Source organism: Melospiza melodia, chromosome 25 (genome assembly GCF_035770615.1).
Source record: "Melospiza melodia melodia isolate bMelMel2 chromosome 25, bMelMel2.pri, whole genome shotgun sequence".
NCBI classification, from domain to species: Eukaryota; Metazoa; Chordata; class Aves; order Passeriformes; family Passerellidae; genus Melospiza; species Melospiza melodia.
This window is the reverse complement of record NC_086218.1, coordinates 10323721-10336692: the sequence shown is the minus strand read 5'-3', so window position 1 is coordinate 10336692 and position 12972 is coordinate 10323721. Positions and strand designations below refer to the sequence as shown.

Genomic DNA, 12972 nt, shown 5'->3' with positions numbered 1-12972 from the left:
TGGTTTTTTCCTCTTTTGTATCCATTAAAAATGGCCAAAAAAAGGTTAAAAAAATCTCATTTTAAGAACCTGAGGGGGACACTCTGGGATTTGGGGATTGGAGGTGTGGAATATTCCAGAATTCCCCATTTTCCTTACCAAATTCTTTTTTTTCCATTATTTTTCCCTCATTTATATCCATTAAAGACAACAAAAAGCAAATGGCAAATTCCCCCAAAATTCCCATTTTTATCCCCAAATCCCTGGTTTTCCCCCCTAAAAATTCCCATTTTCCCCCAAAACCCAACAGGGATGGAGTTTTTCCCATTTTTCTTGTTTTTCCCCCCATTCCCACCCAGCATTTGGGGGGTTCAGGTTTGTCCCCAGTCCCTCCCATCCCAAAATTTCTCCACACTTTGGGGTCATTTCCTGGGATTTTTGTATTTTTCAAATTTTAATAGAAAGAAATTCCTCCTCCCCCAAAACCCCTAAAAAAGGGGGAACCCCCCCAAAAAGTGGAAATCCCATTTGGGGACAAAAGTGCTGATTCAGTGCAAATTTGGGCTGATTTGGGGGTGAATTGATGCAGATTTTGGGGTGAATTGGGGCAGATTTGGGGCTGATTCAAAGCAGATTTGGGGTTGATTTTGGGGCAGTTTCAGAGCAGATTTGGGACTCCCCCCCCAAAAAGAAGGGGGACACCTTGTGCTCTTTCACTTTGGGGACAAAAAGGCTGATTTGGAGCAGATTTGGTGTAAATTGGGGCAGATTCAGGGTCAATTTTGGGCTAAATTGATGCAGAATTGGAGCAAATTTGGGGCTGAATCAGGACCCCAAAAAAGAGTGGGGACCCCCAAAAGGAGAGCAGGGAGGACACGTTGTGGCATTTCATTTTGGGGACAAAAAGGGCAGATTTGGGGCTGAATTGGTGAAGATTTGGGACTGATTTGGGAGAATATTTGGGGCTGAATTAATGCAGATTTGGGACTGATTTGGTGCTGATTTGGGACCCCAAAAAGAGCAGAGAGAACACATTGTGCCATTCAGTTTTGGGTACAAAAGAGCAGATTTGGGGCTGATTTGGGGCTGAATTGGTGCAGATTTGGAGCTGATTTAGGGATGAGTTGATGGAGATTTGGGGCTGATTTGGGATCCCCAATAAAAAAAGGGGAGACGTGTTGTGCTATTGCATTTTGGGGAGAAAAGAGCAGATTTGGGGCTGAATTGGTGCAGATTTGGGGACCCCCAAAAAGAAAGGGGGGACATGTGCCCTTCCATTTTGGGGACAAAAGGGCAGATTTGGGACTGATTTGGAACCCCCAAAAAGAGCAGGGAGGACACATTGTGCCATCCCATTTTGGGGACAAAAAGGGCAGATTTGGAACTGATTTGGGGTTGAATTGGTGCAGATTTGATGGGGATTTGGAGCTGATTTGGGACCCCAAAAAGAGCAGGGGGGACACACTGTGCCATTCAGTTTTGGGTACAAAAGGGCAGATTTGGGGCTGATTTGGGGCTGATTTGGGGCTGATTTTGGACTGAATTGATGCACATTTGGGAATTGATTTCAGACTGAATTGATCCATATTTGGGGCTGAATGGATGGGGATTTGGGACTGATTTGGGACCCCAAAAAGAGCAGGGAGGACACATTATGCCATCCCATTTTGGGGACAAAAAGGGCAGATTCGGGGCTGAATTGGGACTGAATTGGTGCACATTTGGGATTGATTTCAGACTGAATTGATGCTGATTTGAGGCTGATTTGGGGCTGAATTGGTGCACATTTGGGATTGATTTCAGACTGAATTGATGCTGATTTGGGGCTGAATTGATGCACATTTGGGATTGATTTCAGACTGAATTGATGCTGATTTGGGGCTGAATTGTAGGAGATTTGGGGCTGATTTGGGACCCCAAAAAGAACAAGGAGGACACACTGTGCCATCCCATTTTGGGGACAGAAAAGCAAACCCGGTGCAAACCCCGGCGGATTCGCCCCACGCCCGGCGCCATCACGTCCCCGGTGTCCCCGTCGGTGTCCCCGTCGGTGTCCCGTAGATGTCCCCCCGGCGGTGGCCGTGCACGGGCAGCTGCCTGCGCACCTGCTCCAGGTAGGGCAGGTCGATGTGGGCCAGGCACAGCCCCGGCCCCTCGTGGCACTGTGCCACCACGGCGCCCCAGGGATCGGCCACCAGCGAGTGCCCGAAGGACGCGCGGGCGGCGTTGTGGCGGCCGGTCTGCGCCGCGGCCACCACGTAGCACTGGCACTCGATGGCACGGGCACGCAGCAGCACCTGGGGACAGGGGGGCACTGAGGGGACAGGGGGACACGGGGGGCACTCGATGGCACGGGCACGCAGCAGCACCTGGGGACAGGGGGGCACTGAGGGGACAGGGGGACACTGAGGGGACAGGGGAACACGGGGGGCACTCGATGGCACGGGCACGCAGCAGCACCTGGGGACAGGGGGACACTGAGGGGACAGGGGGACACTGAGGGGACAGGGGACACTGAGGGGACAGGGGGCACTCGATGGCACGTGCACGCAGCAGCACCTAGGGGACAGTGGGGACACTGAGGGGACAGGGGGGACACTGAGGGGACAGGGGGACACTGAAGGGACAGGGGGGACACAGGGGACACTCGATGGCACGGGCACGCAGCAGCACCTCAAGGGACAGCACTGTCACCAAGGGGGACATGGGGCACTCGATGACACGGGCGCGCAGCAGCACCCGGGGACAGGGGGACACTGAGGGGGGACATGGGCACATAGGGCTGTCACCAATGGGGACATGGGGGCACTCGATGGCACGGGCACGCAGCAGCACCTGGGGGACAGCAGGGTCACCGAGGGGACATGGGGGACACAGGGGTGTCACTAAGGGGGGACACAAGGGACACTCAATGACACGGGCACGCAGCAGCGCCTCAGGGGACAGTGCTGCCACTGGGAAAGGACAGGTGTGTCACCCAGGGGACAGAACCAGGGGACAATCAATGGCACAGGCACCCCAACCTCCCCAGAGGTGTCCCCAGCCCCCCCCAGCGTGTCCCCAAGCCCTCCATGGTTGTCCCCTCACCTCCCAGTGCGCAGCTCCGGTGGGGACGGTGAAGGCCGAGGGGAAGGTCAGGATTTGGGCACCGGCCCCGCGCAGGGCCAGGGACAGCTCCGGGAAGCGCAGGTCATAGCAGACAGCCAGCCCCACCTGGGGACATTGGGGACATTGGGGACACCCTGGGCCAGCTCCGGGAAGCGCAGGTCATAGCAGACAGCCAGCCCCACCTGGGGACATTGGGGACATTGGGGACATTGGGGTCACCCTGGGCCAGCTCTGGGAAGCACAGGTCATAGCACACGGCCAGCCCCACCTGGGGACATTGGGGACATTGGGGACACTGGGGACAGCTCTGGGAGGCGCAGGTCATAGCACACGGCCAGCCCCACCTGGGGACATTGGGGACATTGGGGACATTGGGGACATTGGGGACAGCTCTGGGAAGCGCAGGTCATAGGACACGGCCAGCCCCACCTGGGGACACTGGGGACATTGGGGACATTGGGGACAGCTCTGGGAAGCGCAGGTCATAGCACACGGCCAGCCCCACCTGGGGACATTGGGGACATTGGGGACACCCTGGGCCAGCCCTGGGCACTGTGAGGTCGGGGCTGGGCTCAGGGCTGGGGTCAGCTCTGGGTACCGCAGGCTGTGATGCACAACCAACCCCAGGTTTTTTTGGGAATCGCAGGGATCAGTGAAGGCAGGGGACACTTGGGGACACTTGGGGACAGCAGGGGCCGTACCTTGCCCACGGGGGTGTCGATGGGGGGCAGCAGCTCCTGGCCAGGGTTGGTGAAGGAGCTCTCGCTCAGCGCCGGCTGCCCCGGCAGCGCCGCGTCAAACAGGTGCAGCTTGCGGTACAGGGCCACCACCGAGCCTGGGGACAGCCACCAGGGGGTTGGGGACACTGGGGACAGCCACCACAGAGCCTGGGGACAGCCACCAAGGGGTTGGGGACACTGGGGACAGAGCCTGGGGACAGCCACCAAGGGGTTGGGGACACTGGGGACAGCCACCACCGAGCCTGGGGACAGCCACCAGGGGGATTGGGGACAGTCACCAGGGGTTGGGGACACTGGGGACAGCCACCAAGGGGTTGGGGACAGTCACCAGGGGCCGGGGACAGTGGGGACAGCCACCAGGGGGATTGGAGACACTGGGGACAGCCACCACAGAGCCGGGGACAGCCACCATGGGGCTGGGGACAGTGGGGACAGCCACCAGAGAGCCTGAGGACAGCCACCAGGGGGATTGGGGACACTGGGGACAGCCACTGAGGGGCTGGGGACACTGGGGACAGCCACTGAGGGGTTGGGGACAGCCAGAAGCATTGGGGACATTGGGACAGCAGGGACAGCCAGGGGGGTGGGAATGGTGGGGACACGGCCACCACCACATATGGGGACAGCGGGGACACAGGGACATCCAAGGGTTGGGAAAGTCGGGGACACGGGGACTGGGGGACACGGGGGTGGCACAGGGGTGGCACAGGGTGGCACAGGGTCAGGGAGGCCGTGTCCCACCCGAGTTGTCCAGCAGCAGGTGACAGTTGTAGATGCGGCCGGTGCTGTCCCAGTCCTGGCCGCGCTCGTGGAAACCCCCGAGGGACAGCCACACGTCACACTCCCTGGGGACACACAGGGACACTCCTGGGGACACAGGGACATGGCCCGGGGACACACAGGGACACTCCTGGGGACACAGGGACATGGCCTGGGGACACACAGGGACACTCCTGGGGACACAGGGACATGGCCCGGGGACACACAGGGACACTCCTGGGGACACAGAGCCACGTTCCCTGGGGACACAGAGGGACATTCCTGGGCACACACAGTGACATTCCCTGGAGACACAGAGGGACATGGCCTGGGGACACATGGTGACATTCCCTGGGGCCACAGTGACATTCCTTGAGGACACATGCGGTGACATTCCCTAGGAGCACATTCCCTGGGGACACACAGTGACATTTCCTGGGGACACACAATGACACACACACAGTGACATTCCCTAGGGACACACTGTCATTCCCTGGGGACACACAGTGACATCCCCTGGGGACACACGGTGACACACACACAGTGACATCCTCTGGGGACACACTGTCACATTCCCTGGGGGACACACAGTGACACACACACAGTGACACACACACACACAGTGACACACACACACAGTGACACACACCCAGTGCCACCCCGGTGCCCCCGCGGTGCCCGTACCTGGCCAGCTGCCGGTAGCGCCGCACGGTGTCCCCGTGCAGGGGCTCTGCCAGCTGCAGGCTGTGCTGGGCGCTGTCCCCGATGAAGTCGAAGCCCTCGGGCAGGAACACGGCCCGGGCGCCCATGGCGGCCGCGCGCCGCACCAGGCCCGAGCACTGCCGCCAGTTGTGCTCCTTGTCCGCCGTGGATGTCACCTGCGCCACCGCCACCAGCCCGCCCGGGGGGCCTGGGGACACTGAGGGGTCTGAGGGAGCTGCCATGGCTGTGGGGCTGCGGGGAGGGGACACCGTGAGGGACAGGGGGACACCGAGGGGTCTGGGGACACTGCGGGATCTGGGGGAGCTGCCATGGCTGTGGGGCTGTGGGGAGGGGACATTGTGAGGGACACCAATGGGCCTGGGGACACTGCGGGGGCTGGGGGTGCTGCCATGGCTGTGGGGAGGGGACACCGTGAGGGACCTGAAGGGACAGGGGGACATCAATGGGCCTGGGGACACTGCGGGGGCTGGGGGCGCTGCCATGGCTGTGGGGCTGCGGGGAGGGGACACCAAGAGGGACACCAATGGGTCTGAGGACACTGCGGGATCTGGGGACGCTGCCATGGCTGTGGGGCTGCAGGGAAGGGGACACCATGAGGGACACTGATGGGCCTGGGGACACCAAGGGGTCTGGGGACACTGCGGGGGCTGGGGGTGCTGCCATGGCTGTGGGGAGGGGACACCGTGAGGGACACGGGGACACCGAGGGGTCTGGGGACACTGAGGGGCCTATAGGGACACTGCTGCACCTGGGGACGCTGCCATGGCTGCGGGGCTGTGGGGAGGGGACACTGTGAGGGACAGGGGGACAGCAATGGGCCTGGGGACACTGAGGGGCCTGGGGACACTGCGGGGACTGGGGACGCTGCCATGGCTGTGAGGAGGGGACACTGTGAGGGACACGGGGACACCGAGGGGTCTGGGGACACTGCCATGGTTATGGGACACTGAGGAGACCTCGCAGTGACAGGAGGACACAGGCATGGGGCTGTGGGGAGGGGACACCAAGGGCACCCCATGGGACACCTCAAAGGGACTGGGGTCACCCTATGGGCACTGGGGTCACATCACAGGCCACCCCCTTGGGGACAGGGACACCCCATGGGGGGCAAGGTCACTCTTGAACGCCCCCCACACAACTGGGGTCACCCCCAGGGTCACCCTCAGCACCCCCCCTGGGGTTTTGGGGGCTTCCACGGGATTTTTGGGGTCCCCCTGGGGTTTTTGGGGTTCTCCCCGTACCTGCCCGCGGTGCTGGAGCTCTGGGGGGCTCTCGAGGCTCTTGGGGGGCAGCACAGCAGGGCCCGGGGGGCCACCCTCAGCCTGGGGGGGAGACACCCCAAATTGGGGAGGGGTCACACGGCTGGGGGGGGCCTGGGGGTCCCCCCCAAAACTGCCCCAAGCACCCCTAAAACTACCCCAGACCCCCTCAAACTATCCCAAACACCCCCCGAAACTGCCTCAAACACCCCCAAACATCCCCAAAACTACCCCAGACCCCCTCAAACTGCCCCAAACACCTCCCATAGTGCCCCAAACACCCCCAAACTACCCCCACCACCCCCCCTACCCGTCCCCAACCCCCAAATCCCCGCACCTCCGCCCTCCCCCCATCCCAAACCCCTTTTTTCCCCCCATTTTCCCCCGTTTCTCGCTCCCATTCCCGCACATTCCCCGCCGGCGGCAGCGCGGCCAAAGTCCCCCCCTCCAGGCGCTGCCCTCACCCAAGATGGCGGCGCCGCCGCCTCACCCGCACTCAAGATGGCGGCCGGAAGTGGCGGCGGCGCGAGAGCGGCGGGAGCGGAAAGGGCGGAGCCGAGCGGGACAAGATGGCGGAGCCGGGGAAGGGGCGAGGGGCGGCCCCGGCGGGGAAGGGGCTGAGCGCTGAGCAGGTCCGGGGGGACCGGGACATGGGGAGGGGTCCCCGGGAGATGTGAGGGGAGGAGGAGTGAGGGGAGAGCGAGGGGAAGGTGGGGATGAGGGGGGGGGGGGGGTCTGTGGGAGCGGGGGGATGGGAGTGAGGGAGGGGTCCTTGATAATGGGGAAGGGTCTTTGATAACGGGGGGGGGGGGGGGTTCTTGATAACGGGGAGGGATCCCTGATAACTGGGAGGGGTCCTTGATAACAAGGAGGAGACGGTGATAATGGAGAGGGCTCTCTGATAATGGAGAGGGATCCCTGATAACGAGGAGGAGTCCCCTGATAAGGGGGGACAGGTCCCTGATAATGGGGAGGGGTCCTTGATAACAAGGAGGGGTCCGTGATGATGGGGAGGGGTCCCTGATAATGAGGAGGGGTCCCTGATAATGGGGAGGGGTTTCTGATAAGGTTGGGGGTGCTGCTTTGGAGTTGAGGGGTTCCCTCTCATCCCGGGGGGCTCCCCAAGCCCCCGGTGGGATCCCAACCCCAATCCCAGGGGTTTATCCCATTCCCAGTTCATCCTGATCCTGCTTCATCCCAGTCCAATCCCAGTTGATCCCAGTCCGTCCCACTCTGAACTCTCCAATCCTGTTCCCAGTTCCCCAATCCCAGTTTACCCCAATCCAGTCCCACTCCTGTTTCTCCACTCCTGATTTATCCCAATCCTGGTTTTTCCCATCCCTATTCCCAGTCCCATTCCAGTCGATCCCCATCCCATTCCCAGTCCCTCCCAGTCCATCCCAGTCCATTTTCAGTGTCTTTCAATCCACCCCAGTCCCATCCCAACCCCCACCAGTCCGTCCCAGTGGCTCCCAGTTAACCCAGTTCCCATCCTAGCCCTCCCCAGTCTGTCCCAGTGGCTCCCAATCTGCACCAGCCCCATCCCAGTCCATTCCCAGCCCCTCCCAGTGGTTCCCAGTCCATTCCAGTGGCTCCCAGTTAACCCAGTTCTCCCCACCAGTCCGTCCCAGTGCCTCCCAGTTTGTTCCAGTTCCCATCCCAATCCATTCCCAGCCCTCCCAGCCCATTCCCAGTCCATCCCAGTCCATTCCCAGTCCCCACCCTGTGATCCCAGTCTATTCCTAGCCCCTCCCAGCCTTCCCAGTCCATTCCCAGCCCCTCCCAGTGGTTCCCAATCCATTCCAGTGGCTCCCAGTTAACCCAATTCTCCCCACCAGTCCATCCCAGTGCCTCCCAGTTTGTTCCAGTTCTCATCCCAATCCATTCCCAGCCCCTCCCAGCCTTCCCAGTCCATTCCCAGCTCATTCCAGTGGCTCCCAGTTAACCCAGTTCCCCCCCCCCAGTCCGTCCCAGTGGCTCCCAGTTTGTTCCAGTTCCCATCCCAATCCATTCCCAGCCCCTCCCAGTGGCTCCCAGTCCATCCCAGTGTCTCCCAGTTACCCCAGTTCCCATCCCAGTCCGTTCCCAGTGGCTCCCAGTCCATTCCCAGTCCTTCCCAGTGGTTTCTAGCCCATCCCAGTCCCCTCCCAGTCCATTCCCAGCCCCTCCCAGCCTTCCCAGTCCATTCCAGTGGCTCCCAGTTACCCCAGTTCCCATCCCAGTCCCCTCCCAGCGGCTCCCAGTCCATTCCCAGCCCTCCCAGTCCATCCCAGTGATCCCAGTTTGGCGCAGGTGGTGTCCCGGTTTAACCGCCTGCGGCAGGACCAGCGGGGTTTGGCCTCCAAGGCAGCAGAGCTGGAGCTGGAGCTCAACGAGCACACGTGGGTCAGGGGGCTTGGGGGGTTTGGGATCGGGATTGGGGGGTTTGGGGTTGGGATTTGGGGAATTGGGGGGTTTGGGGTCAAGGATGGGGGGGTTTGGGGTCGGGATTGGGGGGTTTGGGGTCGGGATTGGGGGGTTTGGGGTCAGGATTGGGGGGTTTGGGAGCGGGATTGGGGGGTTTGGGGTCAGGACTGGGGGGTTTGGGGTCAGAGGATGGGGGATTTGCGGTCAGGATTGTGGGTTTTGGGGTCGGGATTGGGGGGTTTGGGGTTGGGATTAGGGGACATAGGGTCGGGATTAGGGGGATTGGGGGGTTTGGGAGCAGGATTGGGGTCATTATTGGGGGGTTTGGGCATGGGATTGAAGGGGTTTGGGCATGGGGGATTTGAGATCAGTGTTTGTGGGCATTGGGGTCCAGTTTGGGAGGTTTGGGGTCAGGATTGGGGGGTTTGGGGTCAGGATTGGGGGGTTTGGGAGCGGGATTGGGGGGTTTGGGGTCAGGACTGGGGGGTTTGGGATCAGGATTGGGGGTTTGGGAGCGGGATTGGGGGGTTTGGGAGCGGGATTGGGGGGTTTGGGAGGGGGATTGGGGAGTTTGGGGTCAAGGATGGGGGGTTTGGGGTCGGGATTGGGGATTTGGGGTTGGGATTAGGGGTATTGGGGGGTTTGGGAGCAGGATTATGGGGATTGGGGTCAGGATTGGGGGGTTTGGGGGGGATTGGGGGGTTTGGGGTCAAGGATGGGAGGTTTGGGGTCAGGATTGGAGGGTTTGGGAGCGGGATTGGGGTCATTATTGGGGGGTTTGGGCACGGGATTGAGGGGTTTGGGCATGGGGGATTTGAGATCAGTGTTTGTGGGCATTGGGGTCCAGTTTGGGGGGTTTGGGGTCAGAGGTTTGGGGTTGGGATTGGAGATTGGGATTGGAGATTAGGATTGGGGGGTTTGGGGTGAGGATTTGGGTTTGGGATTGTGACTGGAGGGTTTGGGGTCGGGATTGGAGATTGGGAATGGGGGATTTGGGGATTTGGGGTCGGGATTTGGGGGGTTTGGGGTCGGGATTTGGGGTGGAGATTTGGGTAGATTTGGGATGAGGATTTGGGGTGTATTTGGGGTATATTTAGGGTGGATTTGGCACAGGGATTTGGGATCAGGATTGGGGTGTGTTTGGGATGGGGATTTGGGGTGTGTTGGGAGTGGATCAGGGTGTATTTGGGGTATATTTGGGGTAAGTTTGGGGTGTATTTGGGATATATTTGGGGAATATTTGGGGTATGTTTGGGGTGTATTTGGGGTATTTTTGGGGTGTATTTGGGATATATTTGGGGTGTATTTGGGGTATGTTTGGGGTGTATTTGGGGTATATTTGGGGTGTATTTTGGGTTATGTTTGGGGTGTATTTGGGATATATTTGGGGTATGTTTGGGGTGTATTTGGGATATATTTGGGGAATATTTGGGGTCTATTTGGGGTATGTTTGGGGTGTATTTGGGATATGTTTGGGGTGTATTTGGGGTATATTTGGGATATGTTTGGGGTGTATTTGGGGTATGTTTGGGGTATGTTTGGGGTGTATTTGGGATATGTTTGGGGTATATTTGGGATATGTTTGGGGGGTATTTGGGATATATTTGGGGTATGTTTGGGGTATATTTGGGGTATATTTGGGGTGTATTTGGGACACTGCCCCAGGCTGGTGATCGAGACCCTGCGCGAGGTGGATCCCACCCGGAAATGTTTCCGCATGGTCGGGGGGGTGCTGGTGGAGAGGACAGTCAAGGAGGTGCTGCCCGCCCTGGAGAGCAACAGGGAGCAGGTCTGTGACCCCAAAACCACCCTGGGATCCCATAACAACACATTGGGATAGCCCTAAACCTGCTGGGATCCCATAAAAACCCAATGGGATAGCCCCAAACCCACTGAGATCCCGTAAAAACCCCATTTCCCAGTTTTCCCATTTTCCCCTCAGATCTCAAATCTCTCTCTTTTCCCCCATTTTCCACATTTCCTGGTTTTTTTTTCCATATTTCCTAATTTTCCTGGGTTTTTCTCCCAAATCTCCAAGCTGATTGATTCTCTCTCTTTTCCCCATTTTCCCCAATTCCTATATTCCAAATTTTCCCCGTTTTTCCCCCCCAGATCTCCACTCTAACCAAATCTCTCTCTTTTCCCCCATTTCCCACATTCCCAAATTTCCCATTTCCCCCGTTTTACCCCCCAGATCTCCGCTCTAACCAAGTCTCTCTCTTTTCCCCCATTTCCCACATTCCCAAATTTCCCATTTTCCCCGTTTTCCCCCCAAATCTCCAAGCTGATTCTCTTTTCCCCCATTTCCCCAATTCCCAATTTCCCATTTTCCCCGTTTTTCCCCCCAGATCTCCGCTCTAACCAAGTCTCTCTCTTTTCGCCCATTTCCCCAATTCCCAAATTTCCCGTTTTCCCCGTTTTTCCCCCCAGATCTCCACTCTAACCAAGTCTCTCTCTTTTCCCCCATTTCCCACATTCCCAAATTTCCCATTTTCCCCGTTTTTCCCCCCAGATCTCCAAGCTGATCGAGGCCCTGGCTCAGCAGCTGCAGGCCAAGGGCCGGGAGCTCTCGGAGTTTCGGGAACGCCACAACATTCGCCTGGTGGGGGAGGACGACCCCAAATCCGCCCCCAGGGACGGCCCCGAGGGGAACAAGGGGGGGCCCGGGGGGGTCTTGGTGTCCTGACCCCCCCCAAAAAATTCCCAGAGGGATTTGGGGGCGTTTTTTGGGGGGTTTGGGTAATAAACGGGAGTTTGGGACAATTCCCGGGGTTTGGTTTTTGTGGGGAAAGGGGGGAAAAGGGTTTGGGGTGGGGGGAGAGCACCAAATGGGGGGGGGGGAAAGGGGGAGCCTAAAAATGGGGGTGGGACCCCAAAAAATGGGGGAAAGGGACCCCAAAATGGGGGGAAAAAAAGGACTCAGAAATGGGTGTGGGACCTCAAATGGGGGGGAAAAAGGGGACCCTAAAAATGGGGAAAAAAGGGGATCCTAAAAATGGGGGGAAAAGGGACCCCAAAAATGGGGGGTGGGACCCAAATTGGGAAAAAAAGGGGACCCTAAAAATGGGGGAAAAGAGATCCCAAAAATGGGGAAAAAAGGGACCGAAAAATGGGGAGGAAAGGGGATCCTAAAAGTGAGGGGAAAGGGACCCCAGAAATGGGGGGAACACCAAAATGGGGGAAAGGGACCGCAAAGATGGGGGGTGGGTCCCCAAAATGGGGAAAAAAGGGGGACCATAAAATGGGGGAAAAGGGACCCCAAAAATGTGAGTGGGACCCAAAAATGGGGGATGTGACTCCAAAATTGGGGGGGGGGGGCAGGGGGGACCCCAAAATTTTGCTGCTGACAAGGTGGGGGTGGGGAGCAGAGGGTGCAAGGAGGTGGCAAAGGGAAGGGGGTGACAAAGAAATGGCAGGGAGGTGACAAGGATGTGGGGGTGACAAGGACATGGCAGGGAGGTGACAGGGCCATAGGGGTGACAAGACCAAGGGGGTGACAAGGACAGAGCAAGGAGGTGACAAGGCCACGAGAGGTGACAAAGAGAAGAGGGTGACAAGGACATGAGAGGTGACAAGGGCATGGAGGGGTGACAAAGGCAGTGGGGTGACAAAGAAATGGCAGGGGGGTGACAAAGAAATGGCAGGGAGGTGACAAGGATGTGGGGGTGACAAGGCCATGAGAGTGACAAGGACATGGAGGGGTGACAAAGAAATGGCAGGGAGGTGACAAGGATGTGGGGGTGACAAGGCCATGAGAGTGACAAGGACATGGAGGGGTGACAAAGGCAGTGGGGTGACAAGATCATGGGGGTGACAAGGCCATGAGGGTGACAAAGAGAAGAGGGTGACAAGGACATGGGAGGTGACAAAGAGAAGAGGGTGACAAGGACATGAGAGGTGACAAGGACATGGAGGGGTGACAGAGGGAGTGGGGTGACAAGATCGTGGGGGTGACAAGGCCGTGAGGGTGACAAAGGGAAGGGAGTGACGAGGCTATA

The 12972-nt window shown here is 58.8% G+C and overlaps 2 protein-coding genes across 2 annotated transcripts; one reads left to right on the top strand and one right to left on the bottom strand.

The window, feature by feature from the left end:
- Positions 1 to 401: 401 nt before the first annotated feature.
- Positions 402 to 7022, bottom strand: NIT1 (nitrilase 1). Its single transcript, XM_063176544.1, has 7 exons — positions 6978 to 7022; positions 6551 to 6631; positions 5271 to 5540; positions 4569 to 4672; positions 3789 to 3922; positions 3067 to 3192; positions 402 to 2276 (listed from the first exon to the last, which is right to left on the bottom strand). Coding segments are annotated over exons 1-7 (999 nt in total). The 5' UTR covers positions 6980 to 7022; the 3' UTR covers positions 402 to 1994.
- An 89-nt stretch (positions 7023 to 7111) lies between these two features.
- Positions 7112 to 11737, top strand: PFDN2 (prefoldin subunit 2). The gene is made up of 4 exons (XM_063176565.1): positions 7112 to 7200; positions 8861 to 8949; positions 10640 to 10763; positions 11487 to 11737. The coding sequence occupies exons 1-4, from the start codon at positions 7138 to 7140 to the stop codon at positions 11658 to 11660; spliced, it is 450 nt and encodes a 149-aa protein (XP_063032635.1). The 5' UTR covers positions 7112 to 7137; the 3' UTR covers positions 11661 to 11737.
- Positions 11738 to 12972: the final 1235 nt, after the last annotated feature.

Bases quoted from the DNA above. Each gene is read 5' to 3' on its own strand.
- PFDN2 (XM_063176565.1), top strand. From the start codon at position 7,138: ATGGCGGAGCCGGGGAAGGGGCGAGGGGCGGCCCCGGCGGGGAAGGGG. The intron at 7,201-8,860 runs GTCCGGGGGGAC...AGTTTGGCGCAG, and splicing joins AGGGGCTGAGCGCTGAGCAG to GTGGTGTCCCGGTTTAACCG. The intron at 10,764-11,486 runs GTCTGTGACCCC...TTTTCCCCCCAG, and splicing joins TGGAGAGCAACAGGGAGCAG to ATCTCCAAGCTGATCGAGGC.
- NIT1 (XM_063176544.1), bottom strand. The intron at 3,923-4,568 runs GTGGGACACGGC...GGCTGTCCCCAG, and splicing joins CCTGCTGCTGGACAACTCGG to GCTCGGTGGTGGCCCTGTAC. The intron at 2,277-3,066 runs GTGAGGGGACAA...CCCTGTCCCCAG, and splicing joins CCGGAGCTGCGCACTGGGAG to GTGCTGCTGCGTGCCCGTGC.